The sequence below is a fragment of the Penicillium macrosclerotiorum genome (genome assembly GCF_028827735.1).
Source record: "Penicillium macrosclerotiorum strain IBT 26536 chromosome Unknown utg000010l_segment0_segment0, whole genome shotgun sequence".
Taxonomy (NCBI): domain Eukaryota; kingdom Fungi; phylum Ascomycota; class Eurotiomycetes; order Eurotiales; family Aspergillaceae; genus Penicillium; species Penicillium macrosclerotiorum.
In genome coordinates this window covers 2298018-2321112 of record NW_026643089.1, presented here as the reverse complement: position 1 = coordinate 2321112, position 23095 = coordinate 2298018, and the positions used below count along the sequence as shown (strand labels likewise).

The window sequence follows — 23095 nt, the reverse complement described above, 5'->3', positions numbered from 1 at the left end:
TTTCTTGTAGTCCGATTCTGTTTCCTCTTAGCTTTGAGGCTTGTATCTCGAATTTTGTTTAACGTACTGATTTACTTCGACCGGAACTATATTCAACCATACGGAAGTCAGGTTCATCGTTCCGACTTCCCCCACGTGGAGAAGACTGCAATAATTCGGAATACCCCAACGGATAGACCTTGAGTCTCACAGAAGTTCCTTCCCTATGAAGAATAAAATCCACAGATTCTTGTTGTTGTCGGTATTTTGTATCATCGAAGATTGGTCAAAAATTTACAATTCAATCGTTCCTGCAACCAAGTCATTTCACAATGCCGCTTGGTATCTTGGATGTCAATGAGGACCATATTCCAGGGACCGTTGTTTTGTTGGACCAAGATAATGAGTCCTCTGATCATCTCAAGTATACTACGGTGAAGGTATGTATATCTTCGACACTTCGATTTCTCTCCCGGATTAATGAACGAAACAATGAAACAGGGCACTCGCATAATTCTCGTCCCCCAGCCTTCAAATGACCCAAACGAATCATTGGTAACCTGTTATCCTCGACAGACTAAAGCTCAGCGTTGCTGACCAAAGACAGAACTGGCCAGAATGGAAAAAAAGTATTGTCTTTTTTGTGATCTTTGTCAACAATATAATTTTCGGAGCTGTTCCTGCTCCACTGTTTGCTGCATCGCTCACCCAAGTTGCGGAATCCCTGAATGTATCTTTGGCAAAAGTGACAGCACTTTCGGGATATATGCTTCTAGTCGCCTCTGTCTTAGGGTATATGGTTCAGTCATTACATATGTACATGGCCTCGGATTATTGACCACGTTTCTAGGCCCATTGTGTCGGCCCTCGCCTATAAATTTGGCAAACGCCCACAGTTTGTCTTCGCATCTGTCGCGGGAGTCATAGGCACCGCTCTTTGTGTTGCAAGTGGACAAAGGTATAATGCTTTTCTTGTTGGGCGTATACTGCAAGCCTTTGGAATGACTGCATTTGAAAGTCTTTCATTGGCTGTTCTAGGTGATCTGTAAGCTTCCTGGATAATTAGAACCAAGTTGGCATTCCGAATCTGTGCTTATGCATATTTCAGCTTTTACGTCCACGAGCGAGGTATTCGTGCAGGTATGATAGTTTTGACCCTGCTATGTATGCCTGGTGTGGTATCGGTCGTCAGCGGGCCAATCACAAATAATTATGGATGGAGGTATATGTTCATCATTTATCTCCCATTTACGATTGTTGCTTCCTTTGCGACCTTTTTTCTCGTGCCTGAGACGCAATACATTTCGGGACTACCCGAGCAGCCAAATGCGCATGAGTTATCTGTTTTTAATTCAAAATTTGTGACAGAGGAGTATATTGAATTCGTGCCACCCGCGGCTTCGAGCAGGGAACCACAGCCAGATATGCTCTATGCCAAAAAGTCGTATCTACAGAGCTTAGCATTGACAAGTGGTCGATACCCGGGATCTCTTATTAAATTATTAATGGCACCTCTTATAATACTACTTAATCCGGCAGTGGTCTGGGCAAGTCTCCATCAACTTACAAGTGTACTTGAATTTGAATCTAATATTTGTTTTGTCGAAATAGTCTCTCCTTACAAGCGCAGTACCTGTTGTAAGTTGCATCGATTAAGCAAAGACCCACAAATTAAGAATATTGATAGTCGCTATTTGGATCAATGTCATTTATTCTCGCTCAGATCTGGTCTGCAGCTCCTTACAACCTCAGTGCCGCATATAACGGCTTCTTCTATGTTGGAGGTAAGCTTGAACAAGATGCTTCAAAGGTTTACAATAGTTGCTGACCTAAACAAGCAATAATTGGCGGCTTAGTTACAGGACTTGTTGGAGGTAAGATTTGCGATATGATTTCCGACTCGCTCACGGAACGCAATCGAGGAACTTTCGAACCCGAATTTCGCATACCTGTCCAAATTATTGGATCTCTGTTCTGTGGACTTGGATTCTTCATATTTATGTGGGACATGAACCATCCAACTCCTCACGGATATTACTTGGGATCCGTCTGTCATGGATTCACTGCTGCTGGGGTAACGTTGACAGCGACATCTTCCTCTTTATATATGATGTGGGTTTGGTCTCAAGCTAAAACTAAGAAGATGACGTAGCTCACATATTTTCAGTGATGCTTTTCGATCTCAAGCTACCGAGGTTTTCATTTTGAACATGTCAACCAAAAACCTACTTTTCTATGGGATTTCCAGTTTCATCAATGACTGGGCTACTCAGGATGGCGGAGGGGAAGTCTTCAAAGTCTGGGGAATAATTTGCTTATGTGTATTGACTCTCAACATTCCCATGTGTAAGAAATCACGAATACTAATCCGTCATCATATGCTAAGTGAGAAATAGATGTTTTTGGCAAAGTGAATCGCAAGTTCGTGATGAGATTGAAATTTATCCACAACTTCACAGGATATTAAGGACTATCTTTGCCACTCACGATAGGTAGTCTCTAGGTATCTCAATAATAGCGTTTCCAGTACTAGAATATCTGATTCCCAAGTATGACCAAAGCGTAAAAGCTCATCAGTTTGACCTTCCTGTATGGGTTTAATTTGAAAATTTTTTTGCAGTAATGGATAGAAATTAGATAGCTTTCCCCATGAAAAATGCTAGGAGTCATTCCTGGAAATTGGTAATCAACCCCTTCTATCGCTTAGTTACAGATGCTGCATCGCATTTGAAAGCATTTTTATCAATTTGACGCTACACACGAAACTGCATCGAATTCTCTAGTGCCTTTGGAACCAGTGGGAGCTGAACTGACTCAGGACTAGAGTGATCGATCCCCATGGCCGATCACAAATTATTAATGCCGGGATCCGGATGACAGCTCGCTCTCACAACACCACTTTCCAAAAGCACCTTTTGCTTCAACATACCCAGGCACAGCGGTTTTGAGATGTCGACCATTCGTAAATCGTGTGCGGATTATACTACTTCCAACCGCAGATGTCTCACTCAAAGACCAAAATACCCTCGGAAAATCTTGAATGTGTCTTTGATCTTGAACCTCTCGCCGCACTGCCTACGAAGTCAGAAAAATTATATGCATTCGGCTTCAGCCCATCAAATTGGAGTTCTCTAGATGGCTGTATAATGAAGAGGCTCAAGCTGCGATCTGCATGCATCGATCCTTCAATCTGCGTTCCAGGCCACGGAAATGCTCTTGAGATCACAAGACTTGGATTTGATACAGTTCCAGAGCTTTTAGGAGATAATAAGCCTGCATTGTTGTACCTATAAATCAAAGATTATTGGTGTATATAACCACATGGCGGATCTTGCGAGGAGAGAGGTGAAGGGAGTAGGTTTTGAAAGCTCCAGAGCCTGATTCAAATTGATATCAAAACGGTGTCGGCAAAGGAAGCCCTCAAAGCTCTTCTTGCCTTCGCTGGGCACGCCTTTCATTGTTAGTCAATGCTATAGGTAGACAATGCATTTTGTTCGAACACTTTAATTCTTGGGGCGTCGTTATCCGCTTGAAGTGCTATTGTATCAATACGCCAATAGGCAAATGCAATTATTGCGTGAATATAGGGCGCTGTAGTTAGTATAAGTTTTTTTCTATACCTTAAGAGGGTAGCTAGTCCGGCCTAAGTAGGATTGTCGAATGCAGCCTTTAAAATTGATTCTTAAAAAGGATTAATTAGTCAGGATAGGTTAATTCAGATATTATAAGATTATATAAAAAGGTAGAGTTATAGAAAAGACGTATACTTTGCTGTAATGGTACTACGCTAACAGGTAGTACCCTTACACTACTAGCATTTGTGAAGGTATAAGTAGAACAAAGGTCAAAATTGGTATAGAACTCTGATGATTAATTAGTATCATGAACGCTAACACCTTACTTTTATATAAAACGGGCTTTATCCGGGGCCCGATGTTGGGCCCTGAGGATGTCTACCGGGAGCTCGATATTCCGTAATATTCCAGCGTAGGAAAACAGAGATTTACAGCGATTTAACAAGAAGCGTGAAAAGCATTCACGTTCAAATCGCTAGATATTGAACCAGGGCGCTCTACGGCAAGCCTGAGAATGCAGGCAGGATGAGATAGGTCGTCGAACAGACCAACAAACCACCACACACCACGATAGAGGAAGCCTCCCAAAAGGGAAAGCAGAAGCAGATGAAGCGAAGAGAGTGTGAAAGTTTATTCTCTCCCTATCGGAGATGCTAAGCTATATCCTGTAAAGACTGTGTACTAGAAAGATACCCTCCAATCAGAGATCTTCCTAGTGTTGGCCATTTCCCCACTGCATTATCTAGCTAGCAATGTTTTACGCTCAGCGAATCTAAATATCTAGATTCAACGTTACCAGCGCATATTGAAGCTGTTCAAAACGATGCTATAGAGCTTGCTCAACAGCCTACTATAGGCGCTGAGCCTAGTACTAGGCGTGTTTTTCGGTGTTCTAGATGTGGTAATATAGGGCATAGGATTAATCAATGGGCTAGGAAAGCTGGGATTCAATGGAACGAGATACTCTCTGATAATGTCTTCAATGACTGAACTATCTGAGTGTGTAGACGGGGGAATGTTGAATATTCCCTGCCTCGCTGTCTAGCGTGTCACGGCACTGTATTCCGAGCCTACCCGGGATAGCATACAAAACACGCAGTAAATCGAGTATCCCTGTAACAATCTGACGCACACTGGGATGAGTGGGTCTTAGCCGTATTAGGCAGTCTTCCATCTCGTCAGGATCATCTTTACACATACCAAATTCCTACATTACCAAATAGAGTATAGTTTCCTGTCTTCTCCTATCCGTAGTAGAACTATTCTAAGTCCCCATTCTAATATATCTACTTTAATAAAAAAATGGCTCTAATTAGTACTAATGGTAGGAGTTCCTTAAGTTTCTAGAATGTACTTTCGTATATAATTATCTATTAAAAGAGGCGAAACTTCTCTGTCGATGAGCAGGAGAGAAGTTGGCTTTGAAAGATTTGGTGGTATCTATGAAATCAATGTTCAATAACTGCGAAATAAAAACCGAAGACATGCCTATCATTTTCTAATATGCATAAGCCGTCTACCGGAGATGCAATCAGTTAGCTACGAGGAAGCTGAGTAAACTACCAGCAGCTAGTCCTCCAACAAGCATCATGCTCATGAAGCCTCCAGCAGCTTCTCGTTCATCAGGAGAAACCCAATGGCTGGCACCCATCATACAACTTGATGCCAGATATCCGTTGGTCACACCAAAAAAGAATTGCACGATAAAAAGATAGAAGAAATCACTCTGCACCACGGCTCCTTCGCCACGGATATTGCAAAGCAAGTATAGAGGAACGAACCCAACGCGACCAATGGCGAGTAGATAGGCTAGACCCGGTCGATGAGCGAGGGATGCCTTTGGGCTCGCTACTGCGATTCTCCCACATAGATCACCCACGTTCCATACGAGGAATGCCAAAGGGATAAAAACAGCGGGTTCATAAATTCGAGATCCTCCGGGATAGTTGACCGATTGGATCACCGAGGTGTACACCGGGAACAAGACCATTGTGATGAGGAAGCAGCCGAAGACCGAGAGCGCCAAAAACCGGAGCTTTCTGTATAGTGTCCACAAGCTCACAGCTTTATCGTGAGTTGGGTTAATGAGAGCTGTATCTTCATCCTCCTCTGAGTATTTCGGCTTTAAAATAGGCTGCTTCCGTAGCAAATAAAGAAATGCTAGTAGCGTGAGGACCGAAACACCTGTAGCTGTAAGAAAATATACGAAGGCCGACTTGGACGAGCTTTGCGGTCTGCGCTGGCTGTCATCATCGTTATCACCACTGTGATCCGACAATGCCAAGACAGAAACAATCTGGACAATGCAAGGAAGCACACCAGCCACACCCTGTCCGCCCATAATGGCTTGTGTATACTCCTCTCTACCGAAGCCTGAAACAAATGCAAAGACGCCATTTTGAATGAGGCCGGTTGCAAAGCTTGCCCCGAACACCATAACCATCAAGAAACCAAAATAGGCCCGCACAGATATGCTTTCCAAAATGACAGTTGAAAAAGCCAAGAGAGTAAAGACGAAGCAGTTCACCAGCAACGAGAGTATGATGCGCCACGAGTATGAAGCGTCTTTTTGAACCCGTGCAAGAACGTAAACGGTTCCGAGATTAGTGACAGTTGAGACTGAGAGTATTGAAGGTTGATAGTGCTTCGCAGTCCACTCGTTCGATTCAAATCGACTGTGAAAGTACGGGGCGGCGGCTAAAAACATGTTCCTAAAGGACGATCACGATGTTAGACCACAGTACGCCCTTTTTGCGCAATCTTTGACTGGAATCAAAGAAAAGATCTTGACTTAACGTACCATGCCCATAGCATAGCCACGCCCAGGAGGAAGAAAACGGTATACTCCAGCATGGAAAAGGGGCGTTGCTCTTCATTCTCCGCTTCGGTACGGCCGTGCTCTGCTGAAGCCGCCAGCGGCTCATACTCTGCGGGCCGAGCGAGGAGCTTGCGCAAACGTTCCATGGTCAATAAATAGTACTCCTACCTTCTTAAGACCGAATGAGACCCAAAACCGGAGGAGATACGCTCCTGGAGAGCCGCGATGATTCGAAGCTCCTCAGGTGATGTTGAAGTCCGGCTGATTCAGCAACAAACGAAGGCTGTGGGTGGATGATCTGATCTGCATGACTAATTCTGCTGCGGAGAACGCGAACTAAGGAATCAAAGTATTCCAGGGTCCGCTTTCGAGATACTGAACAGAAGGGTTTAAATGTGTTATATTCGGGGATTGTACAATATATCTGTAGCTCCATTGGATTCTATCACCGAAAAAATAATAATCAAACAATGTAAATGTGTATGAGAAGAGAGGGAATCCCAAAGTGGTGATGTGTGCAAAAGCCCCAAAGTATTATGTGTGAGACAAGGGGTCATGGGGGTGCAAGAATAGTCCCGATTCTAATCTTTTTTGCGGGATTTTGCATCATCCCCTTCATAATCTTCTTCCAAGTACTGCTCCTGCTCCTGCTCCTGCTCCTTCTGAAGCTTATAAAGCTCCTCTGGTTCAACGACCCGCGTGGGCGGCGCAGGGACAGGATCTCCTCCACTCATCTGCCACTCCATAAGCTTGGTGAAAGCTCCATCGGGTCGGCTGCTGAGATCTTCATAGCTGCCCTGTTCGGCAACCGTGCCATCGGGACCGAGAACGATGATGGTGTCGGATCGCTTAATCGTAGAAAGGCGATGGGCGATGCTGATTGTAGTGTTGTTACCGCGGAGAAGAGCGGCTAAAGCACTGTTGACGAGAGTCTCCGACTCTGCATCAAGGGCAGACGTGGCTTCATCGAGAATCAAAATATCAGGTTCTTTGATTAAAGCACGAGCAATCGCAATGCGTTGTTTCTGTCCACCAGACAATTGCGCTCCTCGGGCTCCCACATGGGTGTCGAGACCATCGGGCTATCCTCTCAGTTAGTACTGTACCAAAAAGAGGAACGATTGAAGCACTCACGAAGTCACTGATGAATTGGCAGTTCGCCTTACGCGCCGCAGCAATGATCTCGGATCTGGTAGCATGAGGCCGGCCATAAGAAATGTTCTCTGCGATGGTGCCAGAGAACAGGACGGGTTCCTGTGCCACGACTCCGATCTTTCTACGGAGGGACTTTGCATTCATGCCGCTGATGTCTTTTCCATCAATTAAAACTCGGCCTTCGGTGGGGTTGTAGAACCGGAGAAGGATAGATGCAATGGTAGATTTTCCACCTCCAGAAGGTCCAACAATGGCAACATTAGTCCCCTGGGGAATCTCAAAGTCCAGACCCTTGAAGATTGTCACAGCGGGACGAGTTGGATAGCTAAAAGTGACGTTCTCAAAGCGAATCGGCCCACGAGCAGACTCAACCTTGAGACCTTTCGTTGGGTGGATAGTTGGCTGGCGATCTTGCAACTCAAAAAGTCGGCTGGCAGCACCGACACCTTTCATGAGCTCCGAGTAAAAACTTGAGAGACCGAACATGCTGGAACCAGCATAAGCAGTGTACATCAAGAATGACGTCAATTCTCCAATGCTGATCGCTCCTGACTGAACCATACCGCCTCCGACATAGAGCAGAGACAAAATTGTCATATTACCCATCAAACCCGTCTGAATGAGTTCAAGTCAGCAAAAATGAGATCGATCAAAATAGATGAACACAAACTAACCGAGCTGAAGAATGTCGCACTAATCAAAGACTCTCTTTTCCCAAGGTTGAAGATCTTGCGAACCTGCGTATTGTATCGATTGACTTCCAAAATTTCACCTGCAAAGGACTGGCTAGTCTTCACATTACCCAGGCGTTCCTCAGCTATCTTCGTTAGAGAACCCAAGTTCTTTTGTATCTTACGACTGAGATTTCTGATGGCTCGTCCGTACAGAAGAGCGCCGAGACCGATAGGTGGAAGCAACAGAGCCAAGATACTCGAGAGTTTGAGACTGGTGTAGGCCATCAGACCAAAACCGGCGGCGCCACTAACACCAGCACGAAGCCCATCAGACAAGTTCTGTGTAATGCTCTTACCCACAATGATTGTGTCAGAGCTAAGCCGTGAGATCAAATCGCCGACCCGGTTGGCATCAAAGAACTCGGCATCTTGGACAAACGTCTGGCGAAAGAGCTTGGAGCGCAGTCTAGCAACAATGCGCTCACCCACAATTCGGAGGATGATGATACGTCCGTAGTTGGCAGCAGCACCCACAAGAAGAACGCCGCCGAGAGCTGTGTAGAACATTGGCATACTCAGCCCGAAGAGCTGGTTACCTTCTTCGGTGATGCCCTTGGTGGCTGTGTCCATGATCTTGCCAATAGAGAAGGGAATCGACATAGTGATGGACGAGGAAATCAGCAAGAAGAAGAATGCGAAACCAAGCGCCTTTGCTTCAGGTCGTGCAATCTTGAAGAGTCGCCAAATTTCAGCGAAACCGGACTTCTTGCCAGAGGCTCCATCCTTGGCCAACTTAGCACGAAGGTTTACCTGCGCAGCTTGAGCAGCGCGCTCCGACAATTCGAACCCTTTGTCTTCTGCTTCTTCTTCTCCTTCCTTTTCCGGAACCTGACGGGGGCTGGTCTGGGCGGTATTCGATGGCTGAGGAGGAGTATTTGCTTGAAGCAGGCGAGTTGAAGATGATACAAGGCGTGCTTGGGATACGAAGCGAGATCCAAGTGGATTGTAGCAGGGAGTACTCTGACGAAGCGAGAATGGAACCTCGGCTGGTCGGGGAAATCCAGGGAAAGTGTCGCGAAGAGCTCTGGAGGTAGTTGAATATAGTTGGAAAGTACCAATATACTCGCTAGGCCTAGAGAACGATCGGGTTGTCTGTGGAAACAGCTCACGGAGCACAGCGCTCTGCGGTCTCAAAAGCGGCCGAGGGCTGACGCCCGGAGCCCAGGCCGGTAGTCGGACACCGCGCATCTTCGGGATTGGAGGGGGCGCTCAATGGATGGGGATCTGGGAAACGGATCACCGGAAGAAAGCAAAGACGGCCATTATATCATAAACCGAAAAGAGCGCAGCCGCACGGTTCACGACAGTGTAGTTCAGTTCCCCCAAAGCATGTGGAGATGCGAGATCGCAGCCCCCGTTCTCCGTCGGCAAAACGAGGGCAGGTTCTGCCGGGGTCTACCGCCCATCGAAGGTTACCGAGTGCTTTCGATGCGTTTGTTTGAAGCAACTGGCCCGAAATCGTTTTTGATACTAGTATCTGAGTCCGGACTTTGAGGGACTTGGTCTGGAAGTCCAGGTACTGATACCTTCCTGAGTGGTCTGCCTCAGACCGCAATCCGTACCATATCGCAATCTCAGCTGCTACCCCGCCTCACCTCATCATCTCAATTTGCGCATCCAGTAACAATGGTACTCGACTACAGCAAGTGGGATGCCCTCGAGCTCTCCGATGACTCAGATATTGAGGTGCACCCCAATGTTGACAAACGATCATTTATTCGAGCCAAGCAGGCTCAGATCCACCAGCAACGAGAGCAGCGTCGCCATGATATCCTAACACTGAAGTATGAGCGCATTATCAACGACGGACTACTCTCGCGCATCGACAAGCTTCTTGACTCATTGAAAAAGCATGAGGATTCTTCTGCCCCCCCGGAGCAATTCATCTTTCAGACTATTATGGAATTCGCCAGCAACCCGGCGGATGATCAAGCCCCGCCACCTCCCGAGGGCGTCCATACCCACGAAAAGGAACAACCTAAATACTCGCAAATGATGAGCGCTTTAGTGGACCAAGTGAAAAAGGAGCTTGGTGACTGCAAGCTCGATAATCTTTTCAAGGCATACACCGAAGGTGTGCAGGAACACAAGGATAAGGTGCAGGGACTGCAGAAGGAATTGTTGACAAAATTGGCTCAGTTGGAAAAGGAAGAGAGCCGGAAGATCACAAGTGACCAGTTGCATGAAGGATTCAATACTTCTCATGTCGCGAAAGCAGAGGAGAAGAGCAAAGCGGCTGCACCAGCTAAGCAGACCGAGGTTGAGTTGCTTAACCCTGGAGCGGAAAGTCAATCCTCGGCATCCAACGCTGAGAATTATGACGATGATGACGATCCCGCAAACATTGAGATCAGCCCACTGGCCAAGCGCTTTGCGAAGCTCAAGCCGAATGACTATAGCGCCTACCTACAGTTCATATCTGAGTATCCATCAATTGTGGCAGAGAAGGAGACTGACGGCCTTCTTGTTGAGGCCTTCAACTGCCAGCTGAAGGGTGACGAAGCATTTGCTCGCCAATGTGTCCACCAAGGCTTGCTGCTGCAGTACTGCCGCTCACTTGGACCCGATGGTATCAAGCTATTTTTCAGCCGGTATGGAATTTTGCATCTATGTCCCACAAGCTCAACTGACAATTTCTTTCCATAGTATCACCACCAAGGATCACCGCGCCTCAACCTTGTTCAACAACGATGTCAAAGACACCTACAACCGGATCAAAACTCGCGCAGCTGAGCTTGCTAAAGACAACTCTGCATCGAATGATCCTGCCGGTGTTGAACAGATCCAGCTGCACGCTGTTGACCCTAATACGAAAATTACCATCAATCTGCCCGGAGCTAACAGTGAGGATCCGATTGAGATTGAAGCACGCAAGATATTTGATGCCTTCCCTTTGGATCTTCAGAAGGCACTGGCATCTGAGTCTCTGGATGAGGTCAACAAGGTTCTTGGTAACATGTCCGTTGAGGACGCCGAAGTGATTGTTGAGCAACTCGGCAATGGCGGCATGCTCAGCCTGGAGGAGGGCATCATCGACGGAACCACAGAAGAAGGCCAGAAGAAACTCGCTGAGCTCGAGGCTGAGGGTAAAGAGGAGGTTGGCAAGCACGGTGGCGACGTAACAGAGCTCGATTAATGTCCAAAAAAAGAAATCAAATCAAATCGGGTGTACGGCAATGATAGCATTGATATGTGCTCTTTTTATATAGGGCCAGGTTTCCATCTATACTTCAACGGTTTTGATACCCGTAATGTGCCATCTAAAAATTCATATAGGGACTAGTGAATGGGATTCCTTGGTATTAACGATGCCATCAATCTGAAATACTTAAATTACACAAATCCCCCTGGAGACGTCGCTGCATGGAGTGAAAAATAAAAAGAAAAGAGAAAAGAAAACGGACCGCCCTTCTAACCTGGCGACCGACGCATGATTCTGAAAGTCAATGAGTAGCTGAGTAGGGAATGCTTCGCTGATTGTCATGTAAACGATAACTTCCCGTAACCCCCACAACTTTGACCTCTCTGAAGATCCAAATGTCTCCAAACTCAAGCAATCTAGATACCGCTAGCACCCGGGGCCTCTTGGTCTTTCCGGAGATCGATCAACAATTCACGGAATCGTTCCTTGCCAGAGCCACTTGCACCACCCGTGGGGCCCTTGCCCGAAACATCAACCAGCTTGGCAATTCGCTCCCAGCTGGTGCCACCAGCCGAGGTATCCTCGCGATTAGCAAGGAACTGTTCAGCCTCAGAGCGGGTCTGAGTGCGGTGTTTGTCCGACTTATTGTTGTAGGAAACATAAAAGTCGTCAATGTCCTCGCGGGCCTTCTTGGTGGTAGCTTCCTTCTTCTCGTTAGAAACTTCCGCGCGACGGGAAATTTCAGAGTCTCGCTTTTCACGCCATTCACTAAAAACAACTTGACGTTAGTAAGGTTATGGGGGGAGGGTGAAGGGGGAATGGGCAAGTTGTAAAGGAAATGCGCGTGCTAAATTGTAAGCATCATGTTTGCTTGACTCACCGAACAGCTTCGGGCTCTTCTTCAGGCTCTTGAGTGCTGGTATAACCAGTAGCAGGGAAAGGGGAACCTGTTCCGGTGATTGTACCGCCAGGGGCGACTCTCTAAACGGACACACTATGGTCAGCGCAACCCTAATGATCAACTATATCACCAAGGCAATCCATACCTCATTCTGCGTTTGGGTTTCCATTGAAGGGAAGGAAGACTCGAATTGTCCAATCTCCTCCGCGGGTGTGTCGTTGCTTCCGCCGCCAAGCAGGTCGGCACCAGTGTCTAGATCATCATTGCCGGCAACGTGGTCCTGGGGGGTCGCAAATTGGTCGGCATCTTCTCCGAGTGCGGCACGTTCGCGAGCGAGGAAGTCATCTTCTGTTGCACCGTTGTTCTCAACGACCTCAGTTTGACCTAATGACAGTGTTGGAGTGAGCGTGCGGATCTCATAAAGTGGGTGGAGCGTACCTTCAGAGAAGTCCTCCAGAGAAGGGAAGCGGTCAGCCATGCTGTGTATTAGGCAGGGATGTGATTGAAGTCGTGATCAATAGTCCAAATTGAAGTCCCCAAGGGGTCGGAGGAATGATCGGAGAGGTGATGAGAGCTAAGTGTAGTAATAGGTAGTTGACAGTTGTTGCCGGCGAGACGCTCGGAGCACCGTATACTGCCGGCCTAAAGCGGTGAGCAGCTTGCTGTTTCAACTGATGAGGGAGGACAACTTCACTTTATCTTGCACTGGACAGCTCAAAAACCTAATCTTTGGGTCATTATCTCCAAGGGCTGGGTCGGAGATCTGGCTTTGAAATCCACTTTTCTCTATTTGCCCAACGCCCTTATCAACAGGTCCCAATTGCTTTGACTTGCTTTGCAATCCCTCATCGGACTATTCACTTGCGACACTCACCCCTCCACTCTGTTTCCCAAACACCATCTTGTATTTGCCGTGGTCTTTGGTATTCCATCCGTCATGGCCTATACAGATGACTCTGTCAAGGCAAAGCTCTCAGCTCTGAATGAGTCTCAAGAGAGTATTGTCACGGTTGCACAATGGGTCATGTTCCACCGGTGCGTAAACATCCACACCACAAGCTACTTTGAAGACAACACTGACACGGATGACTTCTGACCAAACAGGCGTCATGCTGATCGAACTGCACAAATTTGGCTTCAGAAGATTCGCGACTCAGCTCCCCCCAAACGGCTCAATCTGATCTACCTAGCAAATGGTACTGCACATCCCTAAGCACTTGGGTTTGACCCTCGTCCTCTAACTATATTACAGAAGTTGCCCAGCAGTCGAAGGCTCGACAAAAAGAGGACTTCATCATCGCTTTCTCGCCGGTTTGTGACCCCATCCATAAGTAGCTTGTATGGCGCATAGCTTATTTTGTTAGATCATTGCGGAGGCCACTGCCACAGCCTACAAAGGCGCGTCGAGCGATATTCAGTTGAAACTCCGACGGGTGTTGGAAGTTTGGAGACAGCGCAATGTATTTGAGGGACCGATTTTGGATGCTGTCGATGCGCGTGTGAACGGTACGCCTGCAATACACCCAATCCTTTCGACGTACTCTGCGCAAAACATTGACAATACCTTTTTATTTCCTAGAGATTGACAAGACTCGATCGACGACGAAGAAGCAGCCTCTCGGCGGCTCCTTTTTTAAAGATAGCTCCGCAGGAGCAACTCCGTCCGAACTCCAGCCACTCGTTCCCCTCCAAGTTGCCCTTACCAAAGTTGCCATGAGCTCCAACACCTCATCTACTACTGCGAATACCGAATATGAAAAGTTGAATAGCCCAGAGGCTCCCAAGCTCACCCCTCCCGTGCACGCCGCGCGCCTTGGTGCATTATTAAAAGCACTTGCCCACGCTGAGAGCTCTGTGTCCGAGGTAATCAAGTCTCGACGCGCTCTGATCGACGGCCTTGAGAAGTTCCTTGCCACAAACCGCTCCGAACTTAAAAAGGAAGAGTCTCTTGTGGCACATTTTACAAGCAAGAAGGACGAAACGGATGCAAAGAGGCGGGAGGTCGAGGAGGCAATTATGCGAGGCTATCCTACGGATGAGGGCTCCGGAATGGCGCAAGGCGGCAGTGAAGGCGATTTTCCTCGTCCGGAGGTTGAGGCATTGACCCCTCCCCCCGTAGAGGCCATCACGCCTGTTGGTTCACCTAAGCCCTTGCAAACTCAGGGCCAGATGACTCATGGCCCCTTCACCGAAGATACCGAGATGCCTCTCCCCGAGGGATTCACACTCCCCGGCCTCGAGCAGTCTGACAATGGAATTGCATTTCCCGACGCAGCTAGCCTTTCACCGGGTGGCGGTAATGACTTCGATCTAGGTGCAAATGGAGCGGGAGCGAAGAGGCGCAAAACAACTCACGAGGACGAGGATTATGCACAATTCGCAAGCGGGGATCTAGACGCTGATGTAGCGGAGATGATTGCGCAGGAAGGAAGAATGTGAACATGTCTATTCTTTTTGTGCTTCTGTTCAGCCATGTACTTCCTCTCGATCTACCTTGTATCAAGCTGCACTCGTCATTTTCGTCGGTCGGGACCTCAATTACTGCTAATAAACACGATGTAACTCTACCTAGGAAGCTAATTGCATTCTGGATTACGCTGTTTTGAAACAGTAGACAATGCATTTTACTGCCGCATGTATAAGCTGTTGAGTCCGGGCGAATGATTTTATTCTCTCCCGTATGTATTAACTATTTGCAAACCATCCATACAAGAGAATTATCGGAATATATCTGGGTCCATCCAACGATCTCGGGCAAACCGACTTGATGAAGGGCGTCTCCGCTCTCGATCGACAATCGCCAGCACAGATCGAATATTGCTCGAAGATTCTTCCTCGGCCTGTGGTGATGGGGAACTGTTACGTTTTGGTTTCACCACCAGAACAATAATCAGTCCGAATACTACCAGGACTAGTAATAGCATGATTTTGCGCTTAGTGGTGCGCCGTTGGTAATTTGTAGCCTGGTGATTGTGGAGTCAGTACTTGACATGGATGGTATACAATAGCTATGTGCCATAGCACAACAGGGTTATAACGTACTACTTTTAACTCTTTTTCTGCAGATTTGACCTCGGTGCCCATCCGTTCGACGTTATAGTCGATGCGGTCTAGCATTGTACCCTGATCAATGATCATTGTTTGTAATTCGCGGAATATGTCTGAGAGCTCGATAATTCCCTTTGCAATATCGTTGATCTCACGTTCTCGTTGCGCGATAGCTACGTCGTTCTGGCCGGTAGCTCGTTGTTGTGTTTGCATCAACATTGTCTGTGAGAAGGACTTGTCTACTTCCGATTCCATTAAGGAGGGATCTGTGTATGGATTCTGGATCGGAGTGGGGACGCGATCAATTGGCGTTGAGAATCCTTCTAGGTCTCGAAGCTCTGTGGAACGCGGACAGTTAGCTTGCTTGCTTAGAATGAAAGCGGGGCAGAACGGTTGAACAAAGGATAACTCAAAGGGAAAATGCTGCCATACTTCTCAAGTAAGTGCTCTGTTTCTTGCGGAACCGAGCGCTTGCTTCCTGGACCCTGGACGCAAGCGAGATTTGTATATTCTTCGCCATGGTCTCTTCGCCATTGCTGACGCCGCCCACCTGCTTCGCCTCGCGCACCATCATCTCAATCCGTTGGATAGCCTTCTGGCAGTCGTGAAAGCTCCGGGTGATCTCTTGTGTCAAACGTTCGATTACGCCCTCGTCTTGTCGTCGGAGATCCTCGTCGCCGAAGCCGGGGAGTAGGTGCTTGTGGTGCAACTTATCCAGCTGAGCGGACTTCTGCGCGATACTCGCCAGTAGCTCCGAGACCTCCTCCTGGACGTCTACCCAGCGTGGAGGCAACAAGTCCATCTCAATCACCATGTCTCCATCTTCCTCAAACCCGCCGGATTCGGAGATCAGTCGCCGGCTTTCCTCCGGCTGAGAGGGCGTGTCGAAGCCATTGGACGCACCGAAACGTGGCTTTTTTGCGGGGTGATGTGTAAAGGACTGGCGGTAGGATATGTAACTGGTGAAAGGCGCAATGCGTCAGTAGCTTCTTGTTGACGATTTCCAGTATGGCCGCTCGAGCTGATAAGGGAAAGGTAGTGCATACAGGTTGGTGCGATCCCGCCACATCGCGGCCCAGGGTGAGAGAATGAAGAGATATGCGCGTGCGGTTTTATCGAGAAAGGGCTGCGACAGGTGCAGTTTTCATGATCCGCCGGTCTCGCGGATATGTCGAGTCGGGAATGTAGCTCGGCGAGTCTGGGGGTGTTGTCGGATTCAAGTGACGACCGGCGGAGTAGGATCGGGAAGCTCTCTCCACTGCGCAGGGGGTTGAGGTACGGTAATCATCCGGTAATTATGCCTGTGTCCCCGCACCATCAACGGTAATTTTTGTATAGATCCTCAACACGCCTGGTCCTTGATATTGAACCAGGTCGATTCGTAGGAATGATTTTCTACCGGGCTTGCATTGAATATTCAGAAATCACTTGCTGTCAGTCATGGGTTTTTAACACAGCACCCAAAAAAAAATTCCAGTCGGCCCTATCTATCCCAATACTCCTATTACTATGAACAAGGCTGATAAGTTAAGCTAGAGATCTGCTTGGGAAAAGAATCCTAGGCAAGACTATTAGTTCTAGAGGGTTTCTGATTTATCCTTACTATCAAACTGAAACTGAACATAGTTTTTTGAATATCGACTGTAGTCCTAACTACTACCTCTACCCCTTACTCTCTACCCGGTAAGATAAGAATATACACGAGATAGATAAATGTTACCTTGAAGTAAATAGATTGTGGGAATTCCATGTAATTAAACGCTTCTATATTAACTATAAAGACTTTTCTATTAGTCACCATTATAGCAAAATTGTAGATGCTTCTACACTGGGAGACTAGGCCAGTCGCTATAGAGTCTTAGTTAAACTTATAACTCTTTCTTAAGACCTTATACCAAAGGGAAAGATTCTATAATATTGGAATCCGCATGTCAACTACTCACGTGGCAATACAATAACGTTAAAAACACATCACCTAGATCACCGATCGAGGTGATTCTAGTGGTAGAAGTATATACTGTAGAACTTCGACCCACACTTAAGCCGGGTTGGGGTTTAGGTCGATACCTTGGGGTTCTGCGGAAGTCTAGTAGGGTCGTGAGTCGATGTCACCAAAAGACCGCAGGCGGGTTGAGAAGCTCGATGAGAGCCGCCATGGCGAGGGCAGGCTAGCGATAAAGATGTCTACGAGTAGCAGATGAGAAAGAGATATGACACACCAAGAGATGGGGAGGTAAGCCCCGCTCAGTAGGACTGTGAGGGTAGATTGGGTGTTATGTCTGCGAATGTTCATCCCTCTCGATGTTCTGGCGCTTATACAACTCTCTGTCACTTATAACGTGGGAATTTTAAAAACTCTTGTCTTAATTTGAAGTCAATACTAGCTGCGGGGGAAACCCTCGCAGCGCCCTTATGACTGCTGTCGGCAACACAAGACCCGCGCGCCTCAATGTACGGATATAGATGTGTGCAATACACCTCCAAATTCCTGAATCCGCCAATGCGCTACACATTGGAAGGTCAGGCTGAACTGTGGCTGAATTAACTTCTTGAAGATCGAAAGTGATTCATGGGTGTTATCGCTAATATTTCAGATGGAGGCTAGCTGATATGTGATAGGTTCATAAGAGGTTGAATTCTTCTAAGGTCAGGCTATTCCTGAGTTGCTGATAAGGGGTCGTTGTCCCGTGATAATCACGTGAGGTAACCTACACACATCACTAGCGGCCCGATGATATTCTCTTTTAGCTCAACTCGGAGGGCCAGCATGGCGATTACGCGACCGAGAGTGAAAACTGTCGATCATCCAGTCACTATTCTCACCCTAGTCGCGCGATGCTACACTAGCGCTCGTCCTAATCCCATTTGGATGACCCGAACTCGAGTTTTGGCCATAGATTAGCCATGCGCCAGAAACTCAGAGGTTGTGCTCTCATCTGCTCGACTCATTTCTAGATACCTTGAAGTTGTCATTCTCCGGCATACATGGCTATCTATTTTAGAGAGCTGGACTGCCGACTTAGGCGAAAATTTCGAGATCATGCAGGTTGCAAATTCGACGATAACGATATCTCTCTATTTTTTGACCTTTTTAATCGAGTCATCATGTTATAATTCTTCCTTCATTGCACGGAAAGGCTTATATTTCGGTTGATCGTCAGACCCAAACAACATACTATTGGCTTACTCGTGATACACTCAACTACAGTATTTGGCTGTTTCATTGGTTTCCTGCTGCACGAAATCTTATATTTATGCAGTCCGACGTTACACATTTTACGCTCATCAAGTTACTCCTGTAGAGAAATACTGCGTATATCGCCTTCGTAGTATAAAAACTTCTAAGCGGTCTTGATCAAATTTTGTTTCAATCATTAGAACTTTTCTCTTACAGCAATATGTTCTCTATCAAGCTTCCAGAAGGATTTATCGTGCAGCATGAAGCGATCGACTCTCTTAGCAATTTGATTTGGGTGACTGCGATTGCCGCATTTCTGGTATTTCTCCTTGACTATGCCGCTCTTCTACGAGACATATGGCCAGTTAAAGGCTTTACGGCCGCAGTTAGTGATTCTCCATGGAAAGGGCGGTTCAGGAGATGCGATAGTAGCGTGGAGCTAGAGAGATTTTTTAATGAGTCGTACAGAACGGTAAGTTCTTGAGCTCTTCTGAATCTCAATTGAACCAGGTAGGACATATGGAAGATTCTGACCGGTTTCGCATAGTGCACAAAGAAGGGAAAGCCCTTCATATTTCCGTCCAGTATTAACAAGTGGCAGCTGCTTCTTCCAAAAGAAGTCAGCAAGGAATGGGTTAACTTACCTCTAGACCAATGCAGCTTCGCTGGATACATAAACACAGTATGATTTAATCATTTTTTCATGTAGTGGGCAGGTGGCCTAAGCTAACTATGTTTATCTTAGGAGTTCTCTTTGCATCCAAAATTTGAAAAGTCTCACGCCGAAATTATCCAAGCGTGTAACAAGGAAGAAATTCTCGGTGAATATAGTGAAAATCCTCTTTTCGATGAGCAATGTTAACTCTAGGTAGATAAACTATTCTCCCTCGCGGTAGATGAAATCTCGGACATTCTGCCGACAGAGTTATCATCAGTCAATTCAAAAGGTCAGTGGACTTACTGCTTTCAGAACCCCAGTTTCCTGGCGACTCTAATGGCCTATTAGAATGGGTGTTGTTTGATCCTTACGATATTTGCTTCAATCTTTATATGCAGCTTAGCATCTCTAGCGTTCTAGATCCTGATACTGCTCGAGCTCCGGATTCTGTGCAGCGAATTAAAGATCATGTTCTCAACATTGAAGCTGTCATCAGCGTTAAAGAAAATTGGCCGAAAGCTTTATATCCTCTTATGTGGAGACTATCACAAACATGTCGCAAATGGCGCTCTAATATGGATATCTTGGTGCAACAAGAAGCGCCTGAAATCCGACGGCAGATTAGCATTCTACGAGAAGGTGGAAAAGTATCTGATCGTCCATCATTTCGAACTATGTTTATCAAGAGATCCCTCCAAAATGGGTTTGTCCCCCAGAATGAAGAGCCTACCGACTCGCATGTCAGATCCTTGGCCTTACAAACCTTATTTTATATTTTCGAATACTGGGGTCCTACACATGTATTTTTGTACATTATGTTAACTCGTGTCGCTGATAACCCAGGATATCAGCAGATCTTGCGAGACGAGATTGAAACATCATTCAAGCTTACGGGCTCGTGGAAGGTCGGTTTTCTAGCCCACACCCCCCGGCTAGAAAGTTTTACACGCGAGATATTTCGTCTTTATTCGAGTGAGCTTTACACAACAAGACGCGAGGTTCTGAAACCAGTCTATATCAAATCTCTGGGTATAACACTCCAACCAGGAACGTGGCTCGGAACCCCATGTAGAGCTGTTCACCTGGATGACGAATTCTATCAGGATGCAGCCACTTTCGATCCAGAACGTTTCTACGATCCTATTAGCAATAAGGTGACTATGAAGGCCACTACTACGTCAAATATTTATCTTCCCTTTGGCTCGGGATCTGCTCTCTGTCCCGGTCGCTTTATTGGCGTCCAGACACTTCAGTTTATTCTAGCTTATTTCATCATGAACTATGAATTACGAAGTCCCAAGGAGGGCCAAAAGGATCTCAAGAACGAGAAAATTGAAGCAGGACAGCTGACGGTGAATACGGACGTCAAAATTCATATTCGGAAACGGGCTTTGCAATCATAGTTTGATGAAAGAGGATTTAGTGGCTTGTGGCTTTCAGTCAAGATTCAGGTGCACAAACTGATCCAAAATGTATTTGATATATATTATGCTTAATAAGTGGAGGGTATTATAATTCTGGGTTTTCATGAAATTTGAATGCCTTTGCTTAAATTTCAAAGAAGGGCGGCGGAAAGAATTGGGGTCTCTAATCACTGAACTCTCTTTTGATGATATTCAAACCCACATCATCCGTGTTCTATCTAACCACGGGAACAGTTGATCAGGAAGTCAGTGAACTGCAAGTTTATTCATTGAGGGTAGGCACCAATGCTATTCAACCGTCGAAGACCGCCTGCCAAAGTAGCGGAAAGAAGGAGTTGGCCGAGGAGGAAATCAAGACTCACTTTCCTGTACCTAAATTACGGCAATCGTCATGCATATAGGATTTGGCGCGGATAAAGTGTGAAGACTTTATTACAACCCGGGTAAAAGAATTTCCCTATCTTATATGGCAGGGGAAATCGAATCATCGCTTTTTCCCGAGGAAACGGACTCCATCATTGATACCAACGCGAGTGCAGACATTAAAGCTACAACTATCCATTCCTTCACTTCAGCAAGATGGCACACAATCGCTGAAGCCACCAAAATTAGCCAGAATACTTATGATAAAGGCAAAATAAGTGATCGTGCAAGGTACTTTTGCTCCTTTGTCTTCCAGAGAGGCCGGGAAGTAACGGACTTGAAGATCGCTAAACAATCAGGGATGAGGGAAGAAATTGAGATGAAATTGATAGCTCAAATCTTCGGATGATAGGCGCATATACGTATTCCAGGATGTTCAATCCTTCAAGATTTTCGAAGAAATAGCAGATACGTTTCCTGAAACGTTGGTTGATGATGACATCCCATTTCGGATAGACTCTCACTTGATCCTCGTCCACCCATTTCGCTAATGACCCCAAGCGGTTATTGATGAAGCCAAAGATAGTTAGTTAGTAGTCAAACAATCAATACTCTTGTTGGCTCAGCCTTGTATTGGTTCAGATCCTATGACAATCACAGCAGCGGTTGGAGTGAGCTTTCTCAAAAAGACGTACGAGCCACTCTTTGGGCAGGGACTCCCAGTCATACAAAAGCATTTAAATAAACTTTGGCCCTCTGATTCTTTTTATATTATTCAAACATCTTTACTCGTATCATTCCAATTATGTACGTGTCTCGTCCAGATGTTTTTATCCTTATTGTAGACCTCTCTACATTTGGGGTTTAGACCCATATACACCCATGAGAACATGAGAACACCGTGCCAAGACCTTGGACTAGGTTTGGGTTGCGTTCAATGTTTTGAGTGAGGGGCCCTTGACCGGTGGTCCAACCTCATGCATCACAGAATGTAGAGGTCTACTATAGTATACTCGCACAGGAGACTTCCTAAGGTTCTCCCCAGTCACGCCTCTATTAGCTCTATACTCAATTGGTCTATCCAGGCACCCAAAGGTCCGGCCTACAAAAATATTTTCCAAGGTTCCTGCACAAATGATTGAAATCTGCATCACATCAATTGATTTATCCGAATCAGATTACATGTGTAAGAAATGATGCCCTAGATGCTGCAACATTATATAAGCCCCCACTGATTGAGCCACATGTCAAACCACTCCCCTCTGACAGCGCCAGTACCCTGAAGACAAGGAAGCCGCTTCTCACTTAGAGTAGTGTCCAAGACGAGAGGAGATTCGTCAGAATGAATCAGCAAATTTTCATAGAAGTCAAGGAGGGCCAGTCCAGGAAGAGAAGATCTCAGTTCTCCATGCCCTTGATCAGCTTGGCCTCCTAAACACTCCACCCACTCTCGCAGGGAAACAACCCTTAGCGGCTTGATTGTTCCCAGTCGCGCTGCCAAAAGTGAAGCAAATTTTGAATATGAAATTCGGTGCGGATTAATCAGATGGTAGTATCTCGAAGGAGATGAACGATCCACTGTCCCTTTGGCATGCCGCATATCACACAGGAGGTCCACCAGCGCATCTGCAACGGTATCGACTGGTATCCAATCAATCTCATCTGCAGATCCGAGATGATTTGGGATACATCCGAGCTCCATGGACGTGAATAATAGTATGGGAAACCAATCCCGGCGTGGCCAGAACTGCCCAAGGCTTTGCGTGTCTTTTTTTATGGGACCAGAAACCTGGCCTAACCGGCAGATGGTGGTAGGTATATTGTTTGATTCACTTGCTTTGTCAAGTAGTAAGCTCGCAATGAGTTTGCTTTTTCCATATCCCAATGTTGCTGACCCGGGCGATTTAATCTTCTCCTCGGGGACCGGCCCACAGGACTGCCAACCCTTGACGGTAGCTACCGAAGAAAGAAAGACAATCTGAGCGCTGTGATATGTATCACAAGCAAATTGAATCGGGTTGCTGACACCTTTGATATTGGGCTCAAAGTAATTAAGAGGTCTGTTGAAGTTGACAGGCCAAACTAGTTAACCACCTCTCGACGATCACTGAGCGTAAGCC

The 23095-nt window shown here is 46.5% G+C and overlaps 8 protein-coding genes across 8 annotated transcripts; 4 read left to right on the top strand and 4 right to left on the bottom strand.

Moving 5' to 3' along the window:
• Positions 1–1681: 1681 nt before the first annotated feature.
• Positions 1682–2131, top strand: N7462_010454 (major facilitator superfamily domain-containing protein; the record flags this gene model as incomplete). Its single annotated transcript, XM_057082168.1, has 2 exons — positions 1682–1763; positions 1842–2131. 2 exons carry the CDS (start codon positions 1682–1684, stop codon positions 2129–2131), a joined length of 372 nt encoding a protein of 123 aa, XP_056929208.1.
• Positions 2132–5085: 2954 nt separating this feature from the next.
• Positions 5086–6518, bottom strand: N7462_010453 (nucleoside transmembrane transporter FUN26; the record flags this gene model as incomplete). Its single annotated transcript, XM_057082167.1, has 2 exons — positions 5086–6265; positions 6355–6518. The coding sequence occupies 2 exons, from the start codon at positions 6516–6518 to the stop codon at positions 5086–5088; spliced, it is 1344 nt and encodes a 447-aa protein (XP_056929207.1).
• Positions 6519–6953: 435 nt separating this feature from the next.
• On the bottom strand, positions 6954–9449 carry mdr2 (ATP-binding cassette permease mdr2; the record flags this gene model as incomplete). The annotated part of the gene is made up of 3 exons (XM_057082166.1): positions 6954–7454; positions 7507–8142; positions 8202–9449. The coding sequence occupies 3 exons, from the start codon at positions 9447–9449 to the stop codon at positions 6954–6956; spliced, it is 2385 nt and encodes a 794-aa protein (XP_056929206.1).
• Positions 9450–9887: 438 nt separating this feature from the next.
• On the top strand, positions 9888–11397 carry N7462_010451 (Hsp90 co-chaperone CDC37; the record flags this gene model as incomplete). Its single annotated transcript, XM_057082165.1, has 2 exons — positions 9888–10852; positions 10908–11397. The coding sequence occupies 2 exons, from the start codon at positions 9888–9890 to the stop codon at positions 11395–11397; spliced, it is 1455 nt and encodes a 484-aa protein (XP_056929205.1).
• Positions 11398–11819: 422 nt separating this feature from the next.
• Positions 11820–12782, bottom strand: N7462_010450 (clathrin light chain CLC1; the record flags this gene model as incomplete). Its single annotated transcript, XM_057082164.1, has 3 exons — positions 11820–12171; positions 12284–12384; positions 12450–12782. 3 exons carry the CDS (start codon positions 12780–12782, stop codon positions 11820–11822), a joined length of 786 nt encoding a protein of 261 aa, XP_056929204.1.
• A 459-nt stretch (positions 12783–13241) lies between these two features.
• N7462_010449 (CTD-interacting domain-containing protein) lies at positions 13242–14743 on the top strand (the record flags this gene model as incomplete). The annotated part of the gene is made up of 5 exons (XM_057082163.1): positions 13242–13339; positions 13409–13500; positions 13557–13615; positions 13669–13810; positions 13884–14743. 5 exons carry the CDS (start codon positions 13242–13244, stop codon positions 14741–14743), a joined length of 1251 nt encoding a protein of 416 aa, XP_056929203.1.
• A 278-nt stretch (positions 14744–15021) lies between these two features.
• On the bottom strand, positions 15022–16421 carry N7462_010448 (t-SNARE syntaxin TLG2; the record flags this gene model as incomplete). The annotated part of the gene is made up of 4 exons (XM_057082162.1): positions 15022–15267; positions 15347–15690; positions 15785–16311; positions 16399–16421. The coding sequence occupies 4 exons, from the start codon at positions 16419–16421 to the stop codon at positions 15022–15024; spliced, it is 1140 nt and encodes a 379-aa protein (XP_056929202.1).
• Positions 16422–20003: 3582 nt separating this feature from the next.
• Positions 20004–20591, top strand: N7462_010447 (cytochrome P450 monooxygenase; the record flags this gene model as incomplete). The annotated part of the gene is made up of 1 exon (XM_057082161.1): positions 20004–20591. One exon carries the CDS (start codon positions 20004–20006, stop codon positions 20589–20591), a length of 588 nt encoding a protein of 195 aa, XP_056929201.1.
• Between the last annotated feature and the right edge of the window lie 2504 nt (positions 20592–23095).